At 30.5% G+C, this 26,989-nt stretch overlaps 1 protein-coding gene across 1 annotated transcript in view; it reads right to left on the reverse strand.

Moving 5' to 3' along the window:
* LOC142329586 (importin-4-like) overlaps positions 1 to 26,989 on the reverse strand; it is a 77,038-nt gene that overhangs the window by 19,107 nt on the left and 30,942 nt on the right. The window contains exons 6-13 of the mRNA XM_075374292.1: positions 25,493 to 25,687; positions 13,498 to 13,716; positions 11,245 to 11,500; positions 7,630 to 7,746; positions 6,047 to 6,282; positions 5,826 to 5,943; positions 5,084 to 5,162; positions 1,795 to 1,946 (exon numbers count right to left, since the gene is read on the reverse strand). Of these exons, the coding sequence (XP_075230407.1) occupies positions 1,795 to 1,946; positions 5,084 to 5,162; positions 5,826 to 5,943; positions 6,047 to 6,282; positions 7,630 to 7,746; positions 11,245 to 11,500; positions 13,498 to 13,716; positions 25,493 to 25,687 (1,372 nt within the window). The remainder of the gene's footprint in view (positions 1 to 1,794; positions 1,947 to 5,083; positions 5,163 to 5,825; positions 5,944 to 6,046; positions 6,283 to 7,629; positions 7,747 to 11,244; positions 11,501 to 13,497; positions 13,717 to 25,492; positions 25,688 to 26,989) is intronic.

The following is a 26,989-nucleotide window of genomic DNA, read 5'->3' on the forward strand; positions in this document are numbered from 1 at the left end:
ATTTTCCTTCGATTTAACGTTATTTATAATCTTAATATATCACAAAATAAAAAAGTACACAGATAGATAAAAACATTAATTAATAATTTAAATAATCTGACAGGGCAGGTAAATAAATGTTTTAGTGCCATTAGATAAGTACTGCTGGAAGATGAGGCAAAAAATGACACGTCTAATAACTCCACACAGTAGTTTGCCGAGAAACCTCACTGTTCATATGGTAATGTGTATGTTAAGAATTTCAAAAAGTGAACATTCTCTGAAAAATTTGCGTATAATCCTGGTTAGATGAAATGAATAAAATAGAAATTATTGCAAAATGAACAAAAAAGTTACCTAGCCATATGCATTTACAAATTCTTTTAAATATTTTTGTATGTATTATTCACTTAGATCTTTATTTCAATGATTTATGTACTGAACATTTTTCTAATGAAAACTATCGAACAAGTTCACAAAATTATTCAAAACTGTGCAATGTTTACTAATTATCAATTCTGAGATAAAACCAATTTTTGTTCTGAAAAATCTAAAAATAAGGAAATCTGTAAATACGTATACCTGAAAAAAATAAGCCTACAATCAGGTGAACATAAATGATTAAAACATCAAAACAGCATATCATGCAAATTTAAAACTATAAATATATATGATTATCACTTTGTAATTACTTTAATTCTAATTAAAAAACTGGCAAAGTATTGCAGGACTTTCCTGACTAAACCAGTCAAGTCATATGATACCGTGCTTTTTATTGATTATGACTATAAAAATAAGGTTTAGGCATAAAAAATTCATTAATTCTGAATAAAAGATTTTTTTGATTTCAGGGGCTCTGTGAGGGGAATATTATTTATGAAGTGATCCCAAATGAAAAATAATTAATTTAAAAGGGAATTGTTCAAAAATATTGAAAAAATTTAAGAGTAATTCTTATGAAAGGAATGAAAAAAATGCTTTCATTTTGGGTCCTGAATATAGTTGCCAAAGCTACTTTAATTTTAATACCCCTGTAACTGATGGAGGAACATTTTTTTCTTTTTTTTAAATAATTAGCATTAAGAGTTAGAACCAAAAAAAATTTAAGAAAAGGATTTCTAAATTAATTCATATATATGTTAAGCTTAACCTTCAATATAGGCTAAAATATGAAAAAAAGATTTTTCAAAGAACTTTTCTACATTTTAGGTCTGGGGTGTCTGTTATTAATAACTTATCTATATACAAAGTATAAACTTTCAGAAATTCTTTGAAAAATATTTAAACTGAAGGGAGATGGAGCAAAAGAACAAAAAACATATTTTAAAAGGTGGGGGTTGATTTTTTGAAACTTTTTTTTGGGGATTATCTACAAATTTATTGTAGGTAAAATATTTGCTTTGATATTGTAGGTAAAAATTTGCTTTCTCTAAAATGCCTCCAAAGAAAATCAAAACTTGTTTTTTGCAATATCTCCCATGCTCTGAACAAATTAAATAAAAAAAAACAAAAACAAAAAACTAATAAATAAGGCCAAAAGCAGTGCAACACATATACAATGTACATAAACACATGTATGTTTTGTTCTAGATTAACTAGTTGGACTCTAAAATATAACAATTTGTAAAAAAAACCGATACCCCATTTTTGACATGATCACCATATACTTTCCCCCTTTAATATAGCTATTTTAGCTATATTCACCAGGAAAGTAAAAAATAATTACATTTATGGATTTACAGTTAAGTAGAAACACAACAAACTGTTGGCAATAAATAATACACAGGATAAAAAAAACAATAAATTTTTATATACCTTGTTTTCCTTCATCGGTTTCTATCTTAGAAAAATTAATTATAAATTGAGTAACAGCTCCAACTGCAGCTTTACGAATGTCATCTTGAGGATAAGTCAACAACTTCAATACTTCATCAAAACTTTTCTCCAAGTATGGAAGAAATGCAGACCTGAAAATTTTCAATCATAAAACTGAGAAACATAACAAACGATTTTTATTCTATAAATTAATGATAAATATTGACTTTTAATAATAAAATAATACTGACTTTTTAAGAAAAAATTTTAACAGAACAATACACAGACAAAGTTCATCAAACTTTAATGTTTTATGTAATGATAATATTATTGTATTTAATTTAAGAACGGTTTTCCTTAATTTACCAAAAAAAAATGTGAACAGAGAGTAAATAAATAATGAAAACTTGAAATTCTTGTATAAAACGCTAAAACTGATCAAGAAACAGAAACGATCCAATATTTAAACAATATAAACTACATTTGAATTATCATATATACTATAATTATATAGTACAAAACAATTGCAAGAACACAATCTTTTTTTATACAAGTAGTACAAATTCAAAAAGTACCAGTAACAAATTTAAAAAGCAATACATTATTACATCTGTTACTTTTCATTTATAAATATTGATCTGATTATAATAGTTCCATATTTTTCTTTAATTTTTAAAATGTTACTTTTCCAATAACAATTTTTAATTTTTTAAACATATTTAAAAGCTTGAATATTGTTCCTTCTACCCTTCTAACTTACTATGACAGCATTATATAAATTTTTCCGCTGAAATGATGCCGATTAATTAATGATGTGAACAGTGAATAATGTATACAATATTCATATTCATCCAGTTAGATTGTTTTGCGGAAAGAGGAAGACTTTATTGCTAAGCGGTACTGTAAAAGACACGCTGAACAATTAGACATCACCTTTTGTTGAACTCATGTAGCGCCATCAAATCAGAAACAACCCTTTCTATATAATATTGATATTATTTCTCCTATACATTTTTGTTTAATGTAGAATCAGAAATGTATGTATTTAAGAGTGTACATGAGTTTACAAATCATTTTTAAATCCACAAACTTAACCTTTAACCTTCCTTTTGTCAAGTATTCAAGAACTTTAACAAAGTTAGTTAACGTGTTATAATCTTAACCTATTTTTTCCCCTTCCTACACTCCTGCGCAGGATCAACAGCAAAGTATTGCACTACGCAGGGGCATGCCCTTCAACTCAAATGGTCCTCCCCATCTACCAGCATAACGTCCAGTATGGAAGTCAGGCTGTTGGTAGGATCTTCTGTTATTTGATTTGCCTACTGCATTAAGAACAGCCACTGCAGACTGCTCCACCGATATGGATCTAAATGTAGTCCTCAAAAAAATCACTACTCAGCAGGAAGACGAAAGGGATACAATGTCTCCACACTTCTTCGCCACTGCCCACCCAAGAAAGCCTGGATGGATGGTGACTCCATGACAGGCTAATCTTCACCCTCCATATCCATACACATCATGCAGCCATAGCTACTCATGATCGAACTCCCAAACATCACGGGTTTTTGTCAACAGTATTCTTGAAGCAAGCTTCTCAACATCATCCCAGGCCCATCTAATGGACATGTAGTCCATGGTCCTTTCCAGATTAAGCCAGACTAATCCAAGCTCCTGTCTCACACCACTCCATCTATAACATTTATAGATGGTATGCTCGGGTGTATCCGGTAACCCGCAGTACCTGCAGGCAGAAGTAGCACGCTTTCCAAATCGACACAGGTATCCTTTGAACTCCCCATGCCTTGTTATAGCTGGGCGAGGTAGAACCCCACCTCTCCGAAGCAATGGCTCACCCATGAATCAATATTATATATAATATGCTCAGTCCATTCCCCAGGAGAGGCATTCCAGGTATCTTGCCAGTCTCTAACAGTATATGCTGGCTTCAGCTTTAGCATTCCATTGTATACCTGAAAGAGCATTTGGGCCCTCAACAAAGTTGGAGGAATACCCGCAACTGCACTACAAGAGACCTTGCAGTATGCCACAACAATACTAATGGCTGCTCACCGTTGGATCAACGACAGCCTATTAATATTCTTATTGTAATCAAATACCTTAATCCCAACTTAACCACAGAAGTCTCAGCACGAAGTCTCAGTATTGAAGCGTCGGTCCTTATCAATCCACACGCTGAGGTATTTAGCATCATTCTACCACACCTGAGGGACTGCGAATTAAAATCTCCAGTTAAGATAACCAGGTTCCTGGCTTTTTGAATACAATCTTCTAAATCACGAACAGTTGTGATACCTGTCAGCATTCAAGTTAGGAGAAATATAGCCTGAAATGAGCATATAATCGGTTTAGGTCTACTAATACGTACACATCACCTCTACAGACTCGGAAGTGGCATATCTACCTGAAACTTTCAGAATGGCAGCAGCATCCTCAGATCGGTCAACAATCCATGAATGTGCAGCCACCTTTCTCTTATTGGGCTCAGCAACAGTGAGGAAATCCACACCAAACTCAATCGCAACATGCCAGATAAGGTGCAATAGAACTCCTATTAGCATTACACGCATAATTCTCAATGCAGGGTCTGTTTACAGTCCTTCCACTGTGCCAGTCCTTGGACCGGTCACATGGCCAGCTTTCCAGCACCAGTAACAGTGATCATCAGGCTCCCAGATACTAACACAGCAATAGACCCAACCAATAAGAAGTTGTTGCTCAGTTAACCGTTCACTGCCCAACTAGTAATAACAATTGCTATCCGTGTGTCACCAAAAGATGACCTAACCAAGGACAACTTAGTCTTCAGTTGTGCCAACAACCTGTAACAAAGCATCAGTAATCTCCTTCTCTGTAGTATCTCCAGATATGTCCTTAACACAGAATATTACATTTTTATTCTTATAAGGATACATATCTAAAAAAAAAAAACTTGAAAGGCTGGAAAAAGTGGAAGGGATTTTCAAATATCAATATTTGGCAATTGCTAACAATTTATAAATTCCAGAAAGAATTTTAATTAAAAGTAATCAAACTACAGTGATTGTATAATAAAATTTAATTTTAAATTAATTAATTAATAATAAATAAAGTAATCAATGGTAACAGAACATTGTGAAATTTATAACATTACTGTAAGTATTTAGTAAAAGGATACATTAAATATGTAATAATGTATTTTTATCGAGGGATTTTTAAGGGTAAGATGGTTTATAAAATAATATAACATTGCATAATGCTAATATAAAAACAATGTTGTAACACATACCCAGTATTCTCAGCTATTTCTCTTAGAGCCACACAAGCTTCTTCCTTCTCTTCCACATATGCATTCTCAACTGTGTAAGCTAAAAAAAATAATAAAACCAACTGAAGGCTCATTTTTTTAGTAATAATCCAAAATAAAAATTATCTTAAGTAAAAAATAAAAACAAGAAATTCATACATGAATTACTTTATTTTTATTATATAACTTGCTGCTGTTTAACAGCAGCGAGTCCCCTTAGTTTATTACTACCTACTTGCAAAATTGTTAATTTTAATTACAATAAGCAATAAATAAGACTCTTACTTATTTTGTAGGTCCTAATAATGGTGAACAAGTTGTAAGGGGCAGTTTTTCTAAGTATTGTAACTTTTTGGGTATTTAAAATGTAATTTCATTCAATTCTTGGAAGAAAGATTAGATACCTGAAACTGTTGTAATGACCAATTTGGACTGCTAAAAATCAAAGCACATCCACTAAAAAAAACAAAAAAAAAACATGAAATATCACATGAACACCACATATCAACAGCATAATCATCTTGTGAGAAAAGAAATGATGACTAGACTAGCTGGAGGCTACAGTATGTAGGTTAGTGTGTATTAAAACCCTTTTTCATTCAATTTATTTATTTTTAATATTATTTTGTTCAGTTTTATTGATGTAGTTCTATTTTGAAAAAAATAAGGGGTTATAATGTAATAAGGTAATTTTAATCACATTCCCAACAAGATGAACAATTACCTGCCACATCTTCATCTTCACTGATATCCGATTCATGATCAATATCTTCTTCATCAGCAGTATCACTCAGATCTTCATATACTGGAAATGCGTTATTTTCATCTTCTTTATAATGAAACTGTTAACACAAAAATTATACCGCATTCAATAAATGTTTTTCATAGGTAGAGAATCAACAATTAAAAACATAAAAACAAAATAAAATTAGGAAATATACTAACCACAATTCCATCACCACTTTTGACTGCTGTTATCATTGGTTCTAATATCTGAGGTAATACTTCAGCCATATTTTCTTTCATTACTGAAGAAACAGATGCAAATAATCCATAACATGACTTCCGTAAATCTGGATCATCGGTTTTTGACATCAAATTAAGGCCAAGTTCTATGCTCTCTCGTGCTAATGGAAGAAAGTTTTCTTCACCAATTGTGCGAGCAAGAACACCCAGAGTATCTGTTAAAAAAGTTATTAAATAAATATTAAACTTAACAGTTAGTTATCAATTTATAGTTTGCCACAGATATACATAATGTACTTATAATGAGTTCCTAAATTTTAGTTTAATTTAAGAGTCCATGTTTGCAAACATTATAAATTTACACCATTTTATAAAAATAAAAAGCTTTCTTTTAGAGATATTATAAACTATAATTTTGTTTTAATCTTTTAACTTTACCATCATTTTATTTTTCATTTTAAATGATGAAATCAATTTACACAATCATTTAAGGTGAAAGTTAATGAAGTCCCCAAAAAGAATTCTAGTCAAGGAATTAAGATTAGAATTAAATGTAAAATGATTCACTTTTAATATTCAATGAAATAGAATTCACCTACTTCATAATTGTATTTGACTAATGACAACATGCGTAAATAAGAAATAATTTTTACAACATTTGTAGTAGTGGTGAAGAAAAAACACTGTTTGGATTGGTAACAATAACATTCACAAGATTAATCTGTAATGCTCAATTTGACCCTGACATGGGGACTGTTTCCTCTTCATATTTTTTACCAAATGTTCATTTGTTAATTTATTTTTGTCTTATGACAACTGGTTTACTGGTAGCTATGGCTTTTACTTATAGTAAATTAATTGGGAGAGAAATATACAATAAATTATCATATATTTTGAGACTTCCCCAAATATGATGAACAATATATTTGATATAAAATAACTACAATCAAGTACAAGATTTTCATTCAGGACCGTTTTGAAAACTAGCTACAAGAACAAATGAATGGACGTATGTGTGTGAAAGATAACAGATATATACCTTATAAATACATTAATAAATAAAATATTTTGGTGCTTGAAATATTAGCAATAAAGGCAGAAAAAATCTGAAGGATAAGGGTTAAAATAGTAAATGCTGTAGAATTAACGAAATTGCTTCTAAAAAAAAAAAATAAAAATACTTATAGATCTTTCCAAGATTTGGCCGAGGTTTTACTACTTTACTTTCCAAATGAAAAACTCAAAAAAATATACATACAAGTCCTACCGCCAACCCATTTAAAAAAATAAATCTATAAAACATAATTTTTATTTTACGTCTAAGCATAGTAACCTTTTGAAAGGACAGGAGATAAAACTTAAAATATAAAATATACTAAAAGCATAACATAATGAAATCCAGGACAAATATTTTAACAAATATAACTGAACATATACTTAACTCCCAAAGTTATTATTGAACAACTATTATTATTAAAAAATAACAATAAAATTTAAATGTACTTTAGTTGTAAATATTTTATAACACTACGATTATGATTACAACAACAATAAAAACTAACCAACAGCTTGAACTTGAAGACACATTGTATCATCAGATTGGTCATCAATTAAATACTGCTTTAAACATACCATAATTCTTGAAAAATATGGCAACATACCTTCTTTAGCAGCATTAGCTACAACAAAAAGAAACAATTATTAGTGAATATTGTTCACATGTAACCATTATAAATTCTGACCTAAATTTAAAATTAAATTAAATTGGGTTATGTAAATTTGTGAATTCATTTGAATTTTATTTTATATTAAAATAGTTTGTTATATGGATTTTTTATACGTCGACGGACAATATATTTGTTAAAACGTGAAAGTTAAATAATAGCAGCATAATTAATTTTTAATTAAATTCTCTCTTAAAATAGAATTTTAAGAAACATGACATCATGCTGGAAAAATGTACTAACGCTTTCTATACAAAGAGAGTTAAGTTTGTGTGAATACACATGTTCATAGACTTGGACAATTCGGAGAAATGGTGGTGGCGTTAAACCTGTGATGCCATCAGAAAGCGTCAGTTATACGAGGTGTGTGAAAAAAGTAATGAGATTGGTAACACTGCGAGCGATCTGACAATGCTGTGTCTACCGGTCTGTGCTAGACCGGTTTGTTCATCCCTTCCACATGCTCAGTACGAGTTTAACTCCGTTCAGCCAATACATTGTTTTTGACAGCGCCATCAGTGAAGTTGTGTTAGAAAAATGGAGTATCGAAATTTAGAGCAGCATTGTGCAATCAAGTTTTGTGTTAAACTTTGTGAATCCACAAGTGTGACCTTTGAAAAGTTGAAACAGGCCTATGGGGAACAATGCTTATCAAGGGCACAAGTTTTCCGCTGGCACAAATCATTTTTAGAAGGCTGAAAGGCATGTTGAAAATCAACTTCGCTCAGGGAGTCCTTCAACTTCAAAATCTGCCGAAAACATTGAGCGTGTGAGGGTTCTTGTGAGATCAGACTGTCATTTAACAATAAGGATGATGAGTGAACAGTTAAATTTAAACACTTTCACCATACGTCAAATTTTGACAGACGATTTGGACATGTGAAAGGTTTGTGCAAAATTGGTGCCGAAAAACCTCACAACAGAAGGACAATCGAAGAAACATGTGCGTTGATCTTCTTGAGAGGATTGACAATGACCAAAAATTCTTCAATCGTGTGATCACAGGTGATGAATCCTGGATATTTGAGTACGATCCTGAAACAAAGCGGCAAAGCAAAGAGTGGCACACTCTGTCATCTCCTTGACCGAAAAAATGTCAAATGATCAAATCAAAGATCAAAACCGTGCTGATTTGCTTTTTTGACAGTAGGGGTATCGTGCATAAACAATGTGTTCCTCCAGGACAAACTGTCAACCAAATGTTTTACAAAGGTTTCCTTGAAAGGCTCAGGAAAAGAATGATTTGCATGAGACCAGACATTGCACACAAGTGGATGCTTCATCATGACAATGCCCCATGTCACACCAAGGGCCATTTCCACCAGGGAATTTTTGACCTCAAAACGCATTCCTATGGTTCCTCAACCCCCCCCCCTCTATTCACCTGATTTGAGTCCTTGTGACTTTTTCCTTTTCCCGAAATTGAAACATGTCTTAAAAGGACGTCATTTTGGAACTCTGGAAAACATTCAAAAGATTGTGACCAACCAGTTGAAGCCTTACAGCGCTGCTTCCAGGAGTGAGAACGACTTCGCTGGTGTATAGCTGCCCAAGGGAACTACTTTGAATGGGATAATATTGTTGTTTGTAAAAAATAAAAACTTTGGTAAGTAAAAAGTCAGCCTCATTACTTTTCTCACACACCTCGTACGCATGATTTCGTCTTGGCAAGTTGTATGCAGTGTGTATATATAAAAAAAAACTGATATGAAATTTTACAAACCATAATTAAATAAAAGGCCACTCTATAAGAAACATTCTTGTATCTACTAGAAGATTTCTTACTCGTCGATTAATTCTTTAAAGAAAATAACTTTAAAAATATTATTATTAAATTTGTAACATGTTAAAATGGCAAAACTATGTGTAAAATAATAATTAAAACTAATCCTGTATTGGCCAATTCTTTAGTATCATATGTATTAGTAAGATATTTTGTTAATATCTGATGTGTAAAAGTAGTTATACAATAGTGGTTCTACAAAGGAACCTAAGTAGACATGTTATGGGACTTTTGAGTCAAATGTGTTTATCATCATTTTCTTTATTTTTATAAGTATATATATATATCATTCATCGCTGATAGTAATATTTTTTTCATGTAATGAGTTTTTGTAAAATTTATGAGAACATATGCAGCATAGTCCTAGTACATTTTTTCACAAATCCCAACTATAGTAAGTACATTTTTGTTTTTTAAAAAAATTTAATTTTTATAAAATTAAAAACTTAAATTTTTTGTTATTAAATTTGATGGGTTTTTAAAAAAGTTTACAATTTGGTATTAGATATCGATCCTGAAGCTTCACATGGTAAAAATAATTAAAATCAAGTTAACAAACGCTAATTTGAATTAATCATTATCAATGTCTCTGCTGTATCTCACTATAATTGCTTAAGTTACTAGAAAGAAAAAATTATAACTTTAATTTTAAGCACAAGAATAGTACAAATAAAAGCGTATATGGATAAAAAAAAAATATTTTGAACCAAACAGATTTAATCACCTCTGTTTAGAAAATATGGTCTGAAACAGGAAAGATTACGTTAAAGTAATATTAAAAGGAATGATGTAGATGGCTTTACAATGACCTACTAAAAACTAGGTCATTGTATTTATTACTCCCTGTAAAATTAAGTACAAACGACAGCTGGGTACTCTTCAGTATTAATCACTTGATTATTAATCTTATTAAGTTTCATCTAGATTCAAATCTGTGGTGACCTAAGAATTTAATTTTTATGTATTATATTGTAGAAGTATTTCTAATTATTCTGACAATAATTCTGAAGGTAATTAAAGCAGGGAAAATGTGAATCATTGTAAAAAAACCTTTTTGAATTTTACTGGTAGATTTATGTAATTTAAATAAAAAATGTTACATTAATAAAATCATTAATCTCTACTGAAATTTTTCTATTAATTTCACAGAAGAGTTTAACGATTTAGAATTTGACTAAAAATTTATTTAACTCTACTTTATAAGGTGGTTATTCATGCAACCAAATTATAGGATAGTTAATATTCTGTTTGTTATTTTAAAAAATAAAGGGTGTTGCTAGACTACAGTTATTTAAGAAAGATGAATTTTGGGGTTTGTTTTGAAACCAAAATTTTACTGATAAAAGACACCACTTCATAGCAGAGTTTGGCGACCTCTGTGGCTTTCAATTCATCAAAATTGAACTTTCCATTCCTGAGATCTGACATTAAATAATATAATTTAAGTAGAATATTTTAAGTTTTATACATTAAAGTACTCATATGTAACATGAATTAACATTGTTTTACAAAAGTTTAAAAAAACAACTGCCATGTAATATTATAATTTCAAAGATATGTAAAAATGTCAGTAACAGCTAAGTATAATTGTTTAGATTAACAAATAATCACATTAACTTGCAAGATATATTTTCATAAGGAAAAGAAAAAAAATAACTTTAGGATTTTACCTGCTGATCCAACCGCACTAATGGCCAATTCTCTAACTGTAACAGAATGAGGCGGGACAAGAAGAGGTAACAAACGTTCCATAAGAGTAGGCAGATATGGCAAAAGAGCATCACCTAAATTTTCACAAAACATTTCTAAAGCATAAAACATTCTATCGACACCCCCCTGAGGTTCACTATCACCAGCTCCTTGTAACCTACTCAAAAACTCGAATAATACTGGAAGCAACTCTTGAGCATAGCAACTTATCTCTGGCTGTAAAAGTAAACAAATTATTATCATTAATGTATTACTTAAGATAAACTTAATTTAAAGTGAATTATCAACATGCTTGTCTAGAAAATATTAAGATAAAAAATCTCCCACAATGTGAAAGCCATAACTTAAGAACTAGGCTATTTGTAAGTTTCCAAATTAATATTGTGGTGGAAAATCAGTACTATTTCATTTTTAAGTGATTTTTAGCTGTTGAAAATGTCAGGCAAAAAAAAGAAAGTACATTAAGCTTTAGTTTCACTTTGACACTCCAAAACGGCTATCCTAAAAGTCTAAAAAGTTATGATGTGTGAAAATATTGCTTCACCCTTTTCACTTGCATTATTTCTACCATTTCTACCCTCTGTACATGTGTATTTTTTCTGACAAATAGTAATTGAACACATTATGTCTTATATTCTGTTTAATAAAAAATGAACGCTAACACAGATCACTACTGATCCCTACACATCAACCCCACCCATATGTCTGTTGTAATCGCAGATAACTGTAGGCTTCCAAAACTTCTACATCGTTCTTCACCTTCCTTCTCATATTTTGCACGCTATTGTTGTGCTGAGTGCTTAGCATTACTACTCTTTGCTTTTCCTTCCATGCTACTGCCAGCATTATCTTGTTTTCTACATGGTGCAACTTCATGCTTTTTTATATTCGATTTTATAAGTTAGTAAGGCAGGTCTTTTCCATTATGCTAGATGGTACCAGTCACACGATACCCTTTATTCAACAATTCTGCAGCAGGATCACACCCTATATAAAATCTGTCAATATACAGGTGGTAACCTGTGGCATTTGCCAATTTATCACATAAAAGCAACATTATTCTTGTGTTGAATGATGTTTTGTAGTCTAGGTAATGTCTGTGTTATTTGAGAGCCCAAATATGGTAAAGTATTATGCAAATATTGCAGTGGAAGCCCTGACACACACGCTACGCAACAGGAAAAGTTTATGCGAGTATAAAGGGTTAAGCTTTTTATTATTGCTTCTTAAGAAAAAAACACAGATCAACAGCGAAGGGAAACTCTTAGGGGATGACAAGAATGAACAGCTTCCAGGAAAGCCCTGAACTACTAAAAAGATTTTGTAATTATTGTAATAACAATTGTTCAATAAGAATATGACATTTTTCAGAAACCATATTAATGTAAAAGTATAGGATAATCATTTTTGGAAGATTTATTATTAACATATTCAACATCAAATGCAATACTGTGATAATCAATAAGTAATACATAAATTATCTGGATAATATTCATTCAATAGTTACCGCAATTCAACCTAACAAGAGGAATTATTTTAAAATTGTAAATCATCTATATTCAAATCCACTGAATTTGTATTTTCAATTTCATTCAGCCAAAGGGTTGGCTAATGAAAAATCTTTATTTTGTTACATCTTTTATTTCCATAAATACAAATGTAATACTGGTCACAGATCACTTACATAATTAAAAGCTCATCTGCAGGAAAATAATTAAGGTGAAATTACATTTGATATTTTATCAGTAATATTTTTATGCGATTACATTTCCAATCCACATACAGCAAGTGCTCTTACTCTGAGATCGTGCACTATCAGCAAGAAACTCACTTTTGTTGGTATAATTAAGAGCTTCTAATTTAAAAATCATTGGTAATATGTGTTTTTATTTGCAGCTCATAATATTATTAGAAAACTAAATCTAATCTAAAATCAGTTGTAAAAATATAACACTATTTTATCAAATTAAAAATAAAACTTAGAATAAGTATGCACAAAATTACTGTACTAGTGTAAATACAGTACTTAAAATCTTAGAAAAACCCCTTATTAAATAGTTAGATACATTTAATAGATATATTTTGTCCTGTTACGAAATAAATATTAAAACAAAAATCACTCTAAAAATAAGTAATAAAACTAAATAGTTATTTATGAAATAGTCACCCTAGTGATTCATGACTAATTATATAAGTTTAAAATCATCACTAACCTGAAGATACTCTGAAAACTGTCCAAGAGCAAACAGAGCAGCATTTCTAACGACTGATGCTTGTTCTGTAATACCTTTACATACATATCTCAAAAACTGTTCAAGATGTTTGGTACGTATGTAATCTGAACAGCCCTCAGAGAGCATAGCCATAGATAAATATGCTGCCTTCTTCATATATAGATCATTTCCTTCTAACCCTGGCTGAATGTACTGCAGCTATAAGAAAGAAGAAACATTTCAATAATTTTTTCACTACAGAAAATTTCTTTAATAATCATCACAAAATAATCTTTAAATTACATCGTTAAGTAAACCTATAAATTAATTTAAAATGTCTTCAATTAATGCTTCTCAGTTAAATGGTTATAAACATTTTGTAATATTATACTTTTTGTGATCTTCAAATTAGATAAAAAGAAAATAAGCATTATTTAACATTTTTAACTTTAACGTCCCTGAAATTATATACAGAAAAATTAAGACCTAAAAAAAATCATTCTGTCTTAAACAAAAGATCTCCAAAGCACATGTGTCATATTTCCTCAATGTACTCCAATACATGGGGCTAAAAAAAAAGAACTATTTCCTGTAGGCAAGAAAGGTTAACAGTGCTGCTCTCTCCCAATGGGAATGTTTACTAAACATGCTTCCTGCTCAGTTGCCCAGGTAGTGTTCATGAGAAACCATCGCAGTGAACAGGTGATTTGTTTTCTTAACCTCCTCCCAACTCCCTAGGCGTTTTTTTAATGGCAAAGTTTAAGGAGCAATGTGCCAACATCAAATTCTGTTTCCTGTTAAAGAAAACAGAAGCATAAACAACTTCAATGGTTCACGAAGCTTATGGAAATAATGGTCTAAGCCAGGCGAGAATTAGCAAGTGGTTTACCTGGTTCAGAAGAAGCGGAATGTTACTTAACGATGAACCCGTTCAAGTCATCTCCAAACAACCAGAACAGGCCAAAAATGTTCAAAAAGTGCTCGTTGCCAACATGTTTGATCATCGCATAACAATTCACAAATTGGAGGAAATAACTACAATTTCCTGGAGTTCTTGCCAAAGCCTTAATTAAAGATTTGGACATGAGACGTGTCATGGCCAAGCTTGTTTCACAACTACTTTCCAATGACCACAGGGAGAATCACCTAAATGTATACCAGGAATCGAAAGAACAAGCACAAACTGATCCAGTTTTTTATTAAGTCATGAGATGAATCTTGGTGTTACAGCTATGACCCTGAAACAAAACAGCTATCCAGCTAGTGGAAGACAGCTTCATCTCCCAAACAAAAAAAACATGCAAGTAAAATCAAATGTGTGAAGTCCATGATGGTTTGTTTTTTTGAAATCAAAGGAGTCACTTATGTTGAATTCGTTCATTGGGGCACCACAGTGAACCAACATTACTATCACTAGTTCTGAAGCAATTCTGTGAAAAAAGAGCTGAATTTTGGCACTTCCACATTGATTTCAAGTTTTTGATGAAAAACGCCATGGCAACAGTTTATCACCCCCCCCCCCTTACTTTCCCAACCTACATCCCTGCAACTTCTTCTTATTTCCAGGAATAAAGAAAATACTAAAGGGAAGCATTTTTAGACATAGAAGAGGATCAGAAAAAAAATCATTGGAAGCACTTAACATTAGTTCAGAATATAAAAAATATTTCAAACAATGAATAAATTGTTAGGACTTGTGCATATAATCTAATTGACAATGTTTTAAAGGGAAATGATATTTTCAAGATGTTAATTTAAATTACTTTTCTTTGGAGATTTGGAATTGAGCGATGAAGTTTCATCAAAATTTCTAAATAAGAGTCAGCATAAATAATTGTCTCTCCAACAGACATAAACTCATACAATAAGACCAAGTGGCGATTCCAAAAAATTGTGGCAATCACTTTGCATTTTGAAAGCGTTTGAATTTTTTTGGCTTTGAAGGCAATGGAGAATTATGCAACCAAAGTGATGATATATTTCATAACATGAAGCAAAACCTATGTTTCATCAATTGTTACTATGTGATCCAGCATTTCATCACCATTTCTATGGTACCACTCCAGGAATTGACAAGTACCAATGAGTTTTTTTCTTTATTTTGTCACATTCTTGGGACCTATCAGGCATATATTTTATGGTAATTTAGGTAAACAATCACAATTTCATGTAACACACAGGAGATATATTACTAAGTTCATCTAACGTAAAATACCAGTTCTCTTTAACATATCTGACAATATGCTCTTTCAGCTGTTCAGTGATTTATTTAACAGTAATAAAAAGGCTAACAGATTGCTCCACATAATAATATCCTTACTGACAATCGATAAATTTTTCAGCTCAATTAAATTACAACTATACTAACTTAACTAAACTAGATATAAAATTAAGAATACATACTGGTTTTAATTTTTATTTGCTACGGCTGGTTAAGTGATTGTTGATTAACTTATAACATTAAATAAACTATCATTCAACACATCAATATTCAGATTTAATCAACAAACAAGAGACAAAACCGTTAAGAGGTAAGACATAGAATGATGGGCTGTATTAGTTCTTGGTATAATGAACATATAGAGTCAAGGTCTATTTGGAGGAACAAAGAAACAAACGACGCTCCAGCAGCGTCGAAAGATTCACCAAGTGATTCATAAATTTATAAAAAGTGTCAGAGGCAATTTCATGTTTTACTTTTAACGATCCAAGGTTAAATATTTCTCTCCGATTCTGAGTATGATATCCCAAAGGAAACGTTTTTGAATTTCTTGTAATATAAGAACCTAAGAATTTATTCTGAATAATCTTGACTGAATCCACATCTGCAATGGATTCACACATAACAGATCCAAACTCCAATCTACTCTGTACAAAAGTGTAAAATAATTTTACTATTGGGATGATATCTGTAAATATTTTTGTACTCCTAATTACAAAACCAAGGGATTTATTAGCACTATTAATTAGGAAGTCAAAGTAGAATCCAGTAATATTTTAAGGTCTTTTTGTCACAATAATCTTACCCAATTTATATCATTTATAGAGTAATTAATTGTAGATCAGATAATTTAATTTCCTGGTGAATATTATGTATTTGCATTTCCTAATACTAAATTCAAGAACATTTTTATGACTGTATCTTAAAATCATATCAAGATCCTGTTGTAGCAGAATGCAGTTATCATTAGAAAGGATCAAGCGATAAATAATATCATCCGCATACATAAAAAATCTTGAATATCTGAGGCAGCTAGTAAAATCACTGATTAATAAAAAAATAATAGAGTTCCTAGGTTTCTTTCTTGGGGAAATCATTAAGTATTACAAAACATATCTATAGCCTCAAAATAATACAAAATTACTAAAATGTCTTAAGGAAGCACCGAAAAATTTTTGTGGAACTCACCAAAATAATAAATTTTTAAAAATAACATTGAGCAATCAATACTGTGAAACACATTTTTATTCAAGGTAAATTGCATCCACAATCCAAATGTTGAAGACATATCATATATAGATATGATAAGATTAGTTATTGTAGAGTAGTTTGGACGGAAGCTGTGCTGAGAATCTGAAATACAATATTTTACATGGTCAAACACTTGACCATAACGATACTCAAATGTCTTTGTTGAAGAATTAATTGCAGATGCTGATCTATAAATTGATATATCACTAACATCACCTGATTTATGTATGGGTAATTCTAGTTAGTTTCCATTTAGTTGATCTCCTTTGCTTCAGTGACAAATTAAAAATATATTGTAAAGGATGGCATAGAATACGTGAACATCCTTTAATTACATAAGGTGGAATATCATTAGATCCACAAGATCTTTTGGATGGTGTAAGATACTTAACTTTATTTACTTCTTTAAGTGTAATTTACTTCACCTCAAGAGCATCAACTTTGTAACACCCACCCAAAGAACTGCACTTTCATCATCAATTTCATCATTCTTAGAGTTATCACAACAATAAGTTGAAGCAAAAATATTAGCGAATTCTTGAGGTACGTCATTGTCAGCAATTTTAATACCACCACGCACATAGTTTAATTGGCACCAGTTCATTCTTTTACTATTCAAGTAATTCCAAAATAGCTTAATATTAACTACTATTTCCCATGGTATATTAGTTAAATGCAACTGATAAGCCATCTTTATTTCATACTTAATACAAGCTCTTACTTCCGTAAACCTACTTAAATAATAAACTGATGTTCCCTTTCTCTTCTTACCTGCTAATTTATTCTTTAATATCATTTTCTGAATAACATTTCTATTAAACCACCATTGACATTTGGTCAGTCTTTTTATAATGGGTATACTCAAGCAATGTCAAATAAATCAGATCATAAAAACGATCAACTGCTTCATCAGTTTTGGAAATGTACAAAGACTCCCAATCCAATCCAAATAATACCTTATAAAGCTCATAAAAATTACCTTTCGTGAAATTAAAATATCCAAGAATACCACTGATAGACAAAAAAATTTTGTTTCTGGAAGTGCGATACCTTTTCTTGAATTGCTTTTTTGCGTACATTACAGATCTGTGAATACAATTTTTCTATCACCCTTAGTTTTAAATAAATTATGCTTACAAAAATTAAGGGAAAAATGTAGTTAATTTATAATTTTCCATGGCCACACCTTTGTTAGAATGATTTCGCTGAAGTTTTTCTTTTATAAATAGCCTCAGGCACATCCCGAATTAATGTCCAATAGTAATCTGCTAGCATGCTAGTATTTCATTTCCCTTTCCATCACTGAAATGTCTTTGTGGAAATGTTCACAGTGTTCATCACTGTCTCCAACGTTGTCCGGGGAAAAAACCCAGATGCGACTGGAGGAAATGTACTTTCAAAGATATATTACATCCCATAGCTCTGTATGAATTAAGAAGTTGATTAACAATATCATGGTAATTGTTGGATTTTTGTTTGCTGAGAAACTTTTGCAAACGTCTTTAAATGAAGCCTAAGCTGTACTTTCTACATTTTTAACATTGAATTAAATACATCAGCTTTGACCAAATTTCTTATTTAAGGACTAACAAATATTCCTTCTTTAATTTTTCCTTCACTTACATTCAGAAATTTCTGCCTGATGTACAAAAATCCGGGACTATCCTTCTTCATTGCTTTTACAAAATTTTTCATTAGTTCTAGCTTGATATGGAGGGGGTAGAAATATTTTTTTGGGTTTAACTAAGGGCCATGAATAATATTTTTCCCATTTGGAGTTAAGTTGTCTCGTTTCTTCCACTTCGATAATATAATGTTTATCCCTAGCTCGGCTGTCCCACTCGCAAAGAAAACACATGTACTTAATATAGCCTAACAAAATAGCTTTAACTTTCACATCACCACATATATTCCAGCTACATTTTTTATAATTTATTTTTTCAAGAACATCTTTCATTACATCTATGTCTTTCAAATACCATAAGTGATTGATTTTGAAGGATATTTGTTACTGTTGTGCAATAGAACCACTTTTAAACTGTACTTGGACGAATCTATGAAAAGGTGCCAGTCCTCAGGTTTATGAACTTGTCCTAAGTACAACATAAGCTCATGAATATTTCTGCAATAAACAAAATTATTTTCATCAATAAGATACTTAGAAAGTTCTTTTTGTCTGCTTCTAAAGCACAAATTTTTTGTATTTTTTGAAGTAAATTCCAACCTTGCAGTCTTGTTCTTAACAGTTCAGCTTGATTTTTTGATAAATTTAGAACCCTAAACAAGCCATTTAATTTACCTTGATATAAGATGTGGCTTATTGGAAGATAATTCAAAATCATTGTTGTTTTCTTCAGTGCCTAATTCTTCATCGCTGCTTTCAAAACATACATTCACCGGTAGTTCAGGAAACGGAATAATTTCACTGTGATGTTCAGGCCTGATTCCAGATTGCAATGAAGGATATTTTACAGTATCTTTAGATTTTTAGGAATTCAAGACACATGCTTAGATTTTTAGAAACGAAAGTAACAATTGGTTACACGATCCTTTGGTTCATGCCAAAACATATGTACACCAAATGGCAAAGCCTTCCATGTACCTTCAGCCATCATCTTAAATATACAGAACAATTAGTGCATACTATATGAGGAGCCCACATCTTATCCTGATCACCAATTTTATAGTGAAAGTACAAGTGATATGCTTTTTTAATTAAAGGTGTAATGTTTTTTCTATTTGATTTTACTGTAAACTCGCCACATACATAACAAAATGCATCCACCATCATTCACACAACTTTGAGGCATTATGACACTGCATGTTAACAAACTGAAAAAAAAAAAATTCATTCCTAAATCCAGTGCTTAATACAAACAACACAGCTGTGTTTTCAGCTACATGTTTTGACCTGCACAGACATGATTAATCTTGTCCAAGAAGGCTCACTCTTCAGTATAAGATATGATGTCATAATATGTGACATATGATTTAATTTTTTGTCTAGTATTGTTTATTTATAGCTTACAAACTGTGTTAACAAAGTTAAATAAAAAATGAGCTAACAAAATACATACAATACAAGGAGCTTAAAATGCTAACTACGCTGAAAAATAAAAAATCCTTTCAATAGAAAGATTCTGAGTTCATATTGTTTTCAACATCAAAAAACAGATTAAAATCATGTACTGCATGTTAGGAAACAAAAAATATGTTTATCAGTGCAATTGGTTTATACGTAGATAACTGGGGACACTTTACATGGGAAATGATAGCTGGATGAAAAATATCCTCCATTACCAATGAAACACATTCATGTTCAATTTTCAAATAGATAGTACTAAGAATCAGATCTAAAGTATTTCCACAAACATTCTTAATCGAATTATAAGATTTCAGACCAAAAAAAGACAAAATTACAGATTCATTTACTTTTATTAAAGCCTGCACAAGAATTATAATTATGATCTACTATTTCAATCAGGTTAAAATCTCCAAATATAATATTATCTTTGCAATAATCAAAAATCATTTTCTAATATACCCATAACTTCATAATAATGTCAACATAACACCTACAAGGTTAATATTGTTTGTTTTTATTTCCAAACATACTTGTAACATGTTGAACTTTATCACCAACAGTGAACGAATTAATGAGGCCTTGAATTCAGATAGGTAAGCAACAAAAGCCCCCCACCACCACATGACATACCCGTGACCATTTTCAAATAGTTCACTATCATTAAAATTATAATTCAACCAGGTCCTAGTGAAAATGGTTACATCATAATTTATAGAATAAAGTGAACTCTAATTTAGTTCATAATCCACAAACGTTAATATATTATAATAAATGATAATAAATTGAAAGATTAAAATCTTTTATTACTGATAACTTTCATCATATCAAACTACAATACAAGCGTGTAATTCGTACAGCAAACTTACTTGTGACCTGCTTAAACATCATTAATACAACAAAACAAAAATTAACAGCACATTTTTCTCAAATCACTTTCACTTGATATTATTAAAACCTTCTCTTAATCATCTTCTTTAAATTTAATATTTCCTGGTCTATCCACCCATAAATATTTATAATAATTTTCTTGTTTACCCTGCCTACACTTAACAAATAAAATTCAGCAAGCCTACGGTAATGATCGATTAATATATACTGGGTTATCAATCTCCAACCATAATACATCTCATAGAAAAATTTCTCTTCACATGTTTTCTTTGCAACAGATTTTCTATGTCAAGCCTCCTAACAATTCACGCATAATTCTGATGAAAGCCAATTATTTTGTTTTTTGAGCTGGTAGCATAATCTAATCATATCTTCCTTGATGTTCATATGCAAAGCATTTCCCTTCTCGATTTTCATTTGCAAGATGTTCTCACCTGGTTTAGAAGAAATACCAAATATCTCAATTGTGTTTGCCCTAGAGTACCATTCAGAGTTTTATATAATTCACCCTCTGAAGTAATACCTTACTCTGGTTCCAGAGGCTAAACAGAAAAAAATAGGTTTCACCAGCAGATATACTTCTTCATTCAAGATTAAATTTTCAGCACGTAAAGTTTTCATAATTTCATTTTTCTGTTAAATTATTTTTTGTCTTTTGTTCAAAACTTTATTATTGTCATCGACCTTATTATGACACAACTCAAGAGAAGCACCCAAATCCTGTGACTTTTCCTTTGAGACCCGATCAGTATTCCTTAAAGTTCATCAAAGACTTGTTTAATTGTTTCATAGTCTATCATTTTTGACATGTCACCTTCACTAATTAACACTTCTAATTTCGATACCGATTTGAAGTTTGTTGGGGCTATAATTGGCCTAATGGTCACGTTTGCAATCGCTTTCAAAACCAAGCCCTACCACCAAATATAAAAATTTTAGCATCTTTATCAATGAGCAAAACAAATTTCAATGATAATAATGTTTACAAATTTCACTGTGAACTTTATCCTTCAAACTGTGATTAACAGGCTCTAAACACTTATTCAATTACGCATGAATTAAATTGTACCGTATGCTCCATGGCTATTACTAACAAACAGCATGCATTAACCATGCACCATGTCCATATACATCAAGTGCTCAATATATACTGTAATGAAAGTAGGATGTCCAGAGCATTGCTCGTCATGAATAGAATGTTCTCCCTGCTGTAAATAAACAACACCATTTCCTTCATTCATTACATTGTCAACATATACAGCAGTAATTTGACAATGAATTTCCACAGGACCAATACCTCATACCGAAAATGTATAATCGATCTTATGTTACCGTTAGTGAGATTAAAATTTTTTTATACATTATAAAAACACACAAAATCACTCCAAGGTCATGTTAGAACTATGTAATTTCATACAATTATAGCGCAACAACCAAGATCAGCTGTTCTTGATCCATTGTTGCGAGTGAAGCAATGTGCAAATGATTTTTACTGTCTGGATGATTATATTTTTCCCAAACCATCTAATCTTGCTCTCCCTACCTTCTCAAGCACACTTTCTGTATTTCTGGCAGCCTTTCTGTAATCCTCAAATAACCTTTCTTTGTGTTGACTGTTTTGCTTTTGCAAATTTTATTTCTGTAGCTTGTACTTTTCTCCTGTACATTTGAATTTCAACCCTCTGAACCTTAATTCATACTAGTCTTCTTTACAGTCTTTCTATACTAGTTCCACCTAAATATTTAAAACTCTTTACTACTCTAAGAACTTTATTTTGTAATTTTAGCTTTCCTTTTTGCTCTCTCACTCATTCCTGGTTACCATCAAAACCTTACTTTTTTCTTTACTTATTTTCATACCCCAAGTTGCAATCCTTTCATCCCCTATACATTTTTTAAACTTCATTCTCACTTTCATCCTATGTAATATTATTAGCAAACAGCCACACTTTCTTTCCTTCTTTTTCCGCTAGTCATAAATTTCATCCACCACTAACAAAAAGTGCTCCTCTGCATTAAGGCAGTTGTAACAACAAATCATTTTGACAATCATTTTACTTTTGGTAAATTAGTCTTTGTTGGATTTTATTAATTTTTTTTTGCATTCAATATTATTACTCTATTAATAATAAATTAAAAACCAAGACTGAAGATGGTCTACAATCCAAAAAATGTTTCTCAAACAATGAATTATTTATTAATCTATTAATTTAACTTACAGTACAAACTGTACTGTAATAAAAATACAAAAATTATTGTATTTTCATATTGAACTGTTCAATATGAAAATACAATAATTTTTCTGAATAAAATAAAAATTTAAATAAAGGTTAAATAAAATCTAAGGCCAACATGCTGATGAGTAAATACACATGAGTAGAAATAATACTTTGGAATTTTACAAAACTACTGATAAATGGAAATAAAAACTTAATTTAAAATAAATTCTCTCTATTTCAACAACTAACAAGTTTGTAATACGTTGTATGATTATGGCGTATAGAGGATGAATTAATTCTATATATGTTCCACTCTCTTAATGCTTACATTGCAATGTAAAATTCCTGAGGTACAAGTGGCACTAATCAGTGTTGCTTTCTCAGAAGAAAAATGGTATTCATTAAGGTAGAGAAGTAGTGAAAGTGTCACTCATAGGCCTGAATACTGTCTGAGATTTGATTGACTTTACATACTAAAAGGTAATTAATGAACTTGTTCAATAAAGAAAATAACCATTTCACCTATCAACTGTGCCCTACTAAGCCTGCCGCATGATGCTTACATAGAGTAAGCATGGCCATATATTTATTACATTACAATTTTTCTGTGTTTAGAGATTTGTGGATATGAATCTGACTTACTGTTTATTATTTACAAAAACTTTGTTAGTGTATATTAATTTTGTAAATTTTTTTTTCGATAGTTAAAATTACATATTAGGAGGAAAAGAAACCGACCCCTTACTTTAATTCCGGTTCAAGCAGACCACCTACTGCCCTGTAAACTTTATAGCACGAGACTACAGTACTGAACAGTTGAAATTGCCTTTTAGCTGTAAATCATACAAATTTGAGAAAAATAACCTCCCATTAATCGATCAACTATAAACAGTATTTAGTAGTTAAATACTTAATCGGTATAAATATTTATTGTATGTGAAGGGCGATCAGTAAACAATTAACTGACATTAGTCAAAGTTTATTTTATTATAACCTGACATGAAATGATTAGTTAAATTCATTATCAGCATTATTTAATAAATAGGATCAGTTACTTACATTTCCTTTCTACTTATTTTATTTTCACATTGTACTGCGAGCTAATTTTATGTCCAGTATTACATTACTAACGGAATTTCTTACAACATGAAAACATATTAAACAATTAATATAAAACACAAAATACTGAATTATTTTTTTTATTTTGACTTATCAAATAAAATGTTAAGTAATTTACCTATAACTTCGAATCTGTAAATTTTAATCAATTATACAACTATTAATCTAGAATTCAGTAATCGTTCAACTATGCCAATAAACCAAACTAACTTCCTCTTCAGTTACAAAATAAAGAATGATGTGTAAGTGAAAATAGACATAAAATAAAGAAATACTAGATTTTCAATTCTGGAAATGCACAACTTCTAAAGACTGAGACTTTTACAACATTTAATTCTATACACAACAATTATTTTAATAGAATGATTCAAAAGCAAGTAAATTTGAAAAAGTAATTGAAAGCCTCTGAATCTAAATGATATCAAAATTTGCCTATGTTTAATCACTTTTTTGGGCTATATTATTTTACAATGTACAAATAACACACTTTCCATAATAATCTTTATGGACTGTGGCAACTTCAGACTGATATCCCAATTATTGATTTTATTTCTCTGATTAATCTTTCTTTTAATATTTCAAACAACATTTTCAACATGCTCAACGCTTTCTTCATATGTCAAGGTAGACTGGCGCCCACTACAAATGTCATCTTCAACAATGATATGAGAATCACTAAATTGCTTATGCTAATTGTAAATTATTCTTTTCTTCATACCAGATTTTCCATACAAGCATGTGGAGCACTACCTTCAGTAACATTAATATATCCAACTGTGATATTTTAAGCAAAATTCAGAATTTGATATTTATGCGCTGTTCAACCATGACACGTTTCACTGCAACATACATGATATATAACACAGTTTAGTATGCGAAACCAGAAACATGTGAAGCAACTACATCGTGACTGTATTGCCAACATAAAAACCAAATACTTTTCTTATTATGATTGCCATTTTAAACTGTAAGAAGCAATTTTGGGAACTTTTTGAACCTAACTTGTATGTATTAAAAACTTTTTTGGCATCAGCATTAACATATTTTTCAGACCTTTTCTTCTGTTTCCTCTGCAGTTCAATATAAAAAAGTTCCAGAATTAAGAGCTATGACATAAAAAAAAAATAATAAATATATATACATATATAAAGGATCTGACAATTGTTTTATAAGACAATTATTGCTAAAACAAAAAATTAACTAGTATCTAACCAAGGGTGGTATGACTTTTTCTGGTGGCAAATGCAATGCCATTGTATCTAATATCTGATTGGCGCAAGTTATTGGTGTACTGTTATCATCATCATCAGCAAAATATTTCTCCTGATCTTCATCATCAGGTGGCATACTGATAAGACGAAAAAGAACCGATAATATTGGCTGTACCAACTCATGTTTAACAACTGCCTGAAAAAAAAAAGAAAAAGTTAAAATGGAGCACGTAATTCTTCAGTAAACATTAAATAGTAATCTTTTAAAATAAATTTAAATGTTACCGCACAATATGCACAAATAAATGACACAATTATATCACAATTTGAAAAAAATAAAAATAAAAATATGTAAGAATTAATTTATAATTTAAATTCATAAAATTAAATAGAAATATGCAAATTATTTCTGATTTGCAAATTAATCACTAAAGATTACATTAGTCAAATTATGTTAATGATAGATTATATTGACAGCAAGGATATTAGAAGGGGGAAGGAGACATATCCTAAACTGGCCAATGGCATTAGACATTGTACTCAATAAAATATTAATTAAAATACTACATACACAAGGAATAAATCATAATGCAAATGATAGTTTATAAACCACCTGCTTGCTAAGGACATTTTATAAGAACATATATTCTTATAAATATTTGAAAGTAAAATATTCTGCATAAATCCAATAAATTAAAACCAAAATTTTCAAGTCATGTTTTAAAAGCATGCTGTATTTATTATAAATAAATCTTTATTTAAACATGTTGCATTCTCATGAGGGAGTATTATACTACTGAAAGTTTAATACTGTTTAGTAATCTCATGCCAGTGATACTAAAAAAGAAGAGTATAAATGAATTGTAGAGACTAAAACAGTAGTCCATACTTTAATATTATTTAAAATTTTAATAAATAAAAAAGGGGAAAATTTCCCATCTATTTTATATTGATTGTGAGAAGACAGAAGGAAGTAGATGCTTTGCGTTTCTTCTTTAATGGAACTGTCTATTGACAAGTACCAAGAAACAGCATTCTCCATGACGGTCTGTTCTAAGCATGTCTTTTAAAATATAGTATCCTTGTCTGCCTTTCAAATCATCCAACATTCCTATCCTCCTTCTTCCTCTTCTTCTCACACTTGCAATCTTTCCTTCAATTATTGCTTTTTCATGTACATAAAAAAAAAGAAAAAGAAATTCTAACAAATAACTGAATCAGTTATAATATAAAAATAAAATAACAATCAACCTTACCAAAATTTATATTTTTGCCCCTAGTACTTTCGGTCATTCGACCATCCTCGAGAGAAATTTTTTTGTAATTTAAAATAATAAATTGGAAAATGTAAATGAAAAAATATTAAAATCATAACAACTGGTCGCATTTTATAAAAGTAATTACGTCTGTTATACAAGCGTCTCAGTTGTTATGACAACTAAAAAATAGCAATGCTTTCAAACCCAAATCTGGTAAAAAAATACTCCTGTTATTATTT

Source organism: Lycorma delicatula, chromosome 8 (genome assembly GCF_047948215.1).
Source record: "Lycorma delicatula isolate Av1 chromosome 8, ASM4794821v1, whole genome shotgun sequence".
In the NCBI taxonomy this organism is placed as follows: Eukaryota; Metazoa; Arthropoda; class Insecta; order Hemiptera; family Fulgoridae; genus Lycorma; species Lycorma delicatula.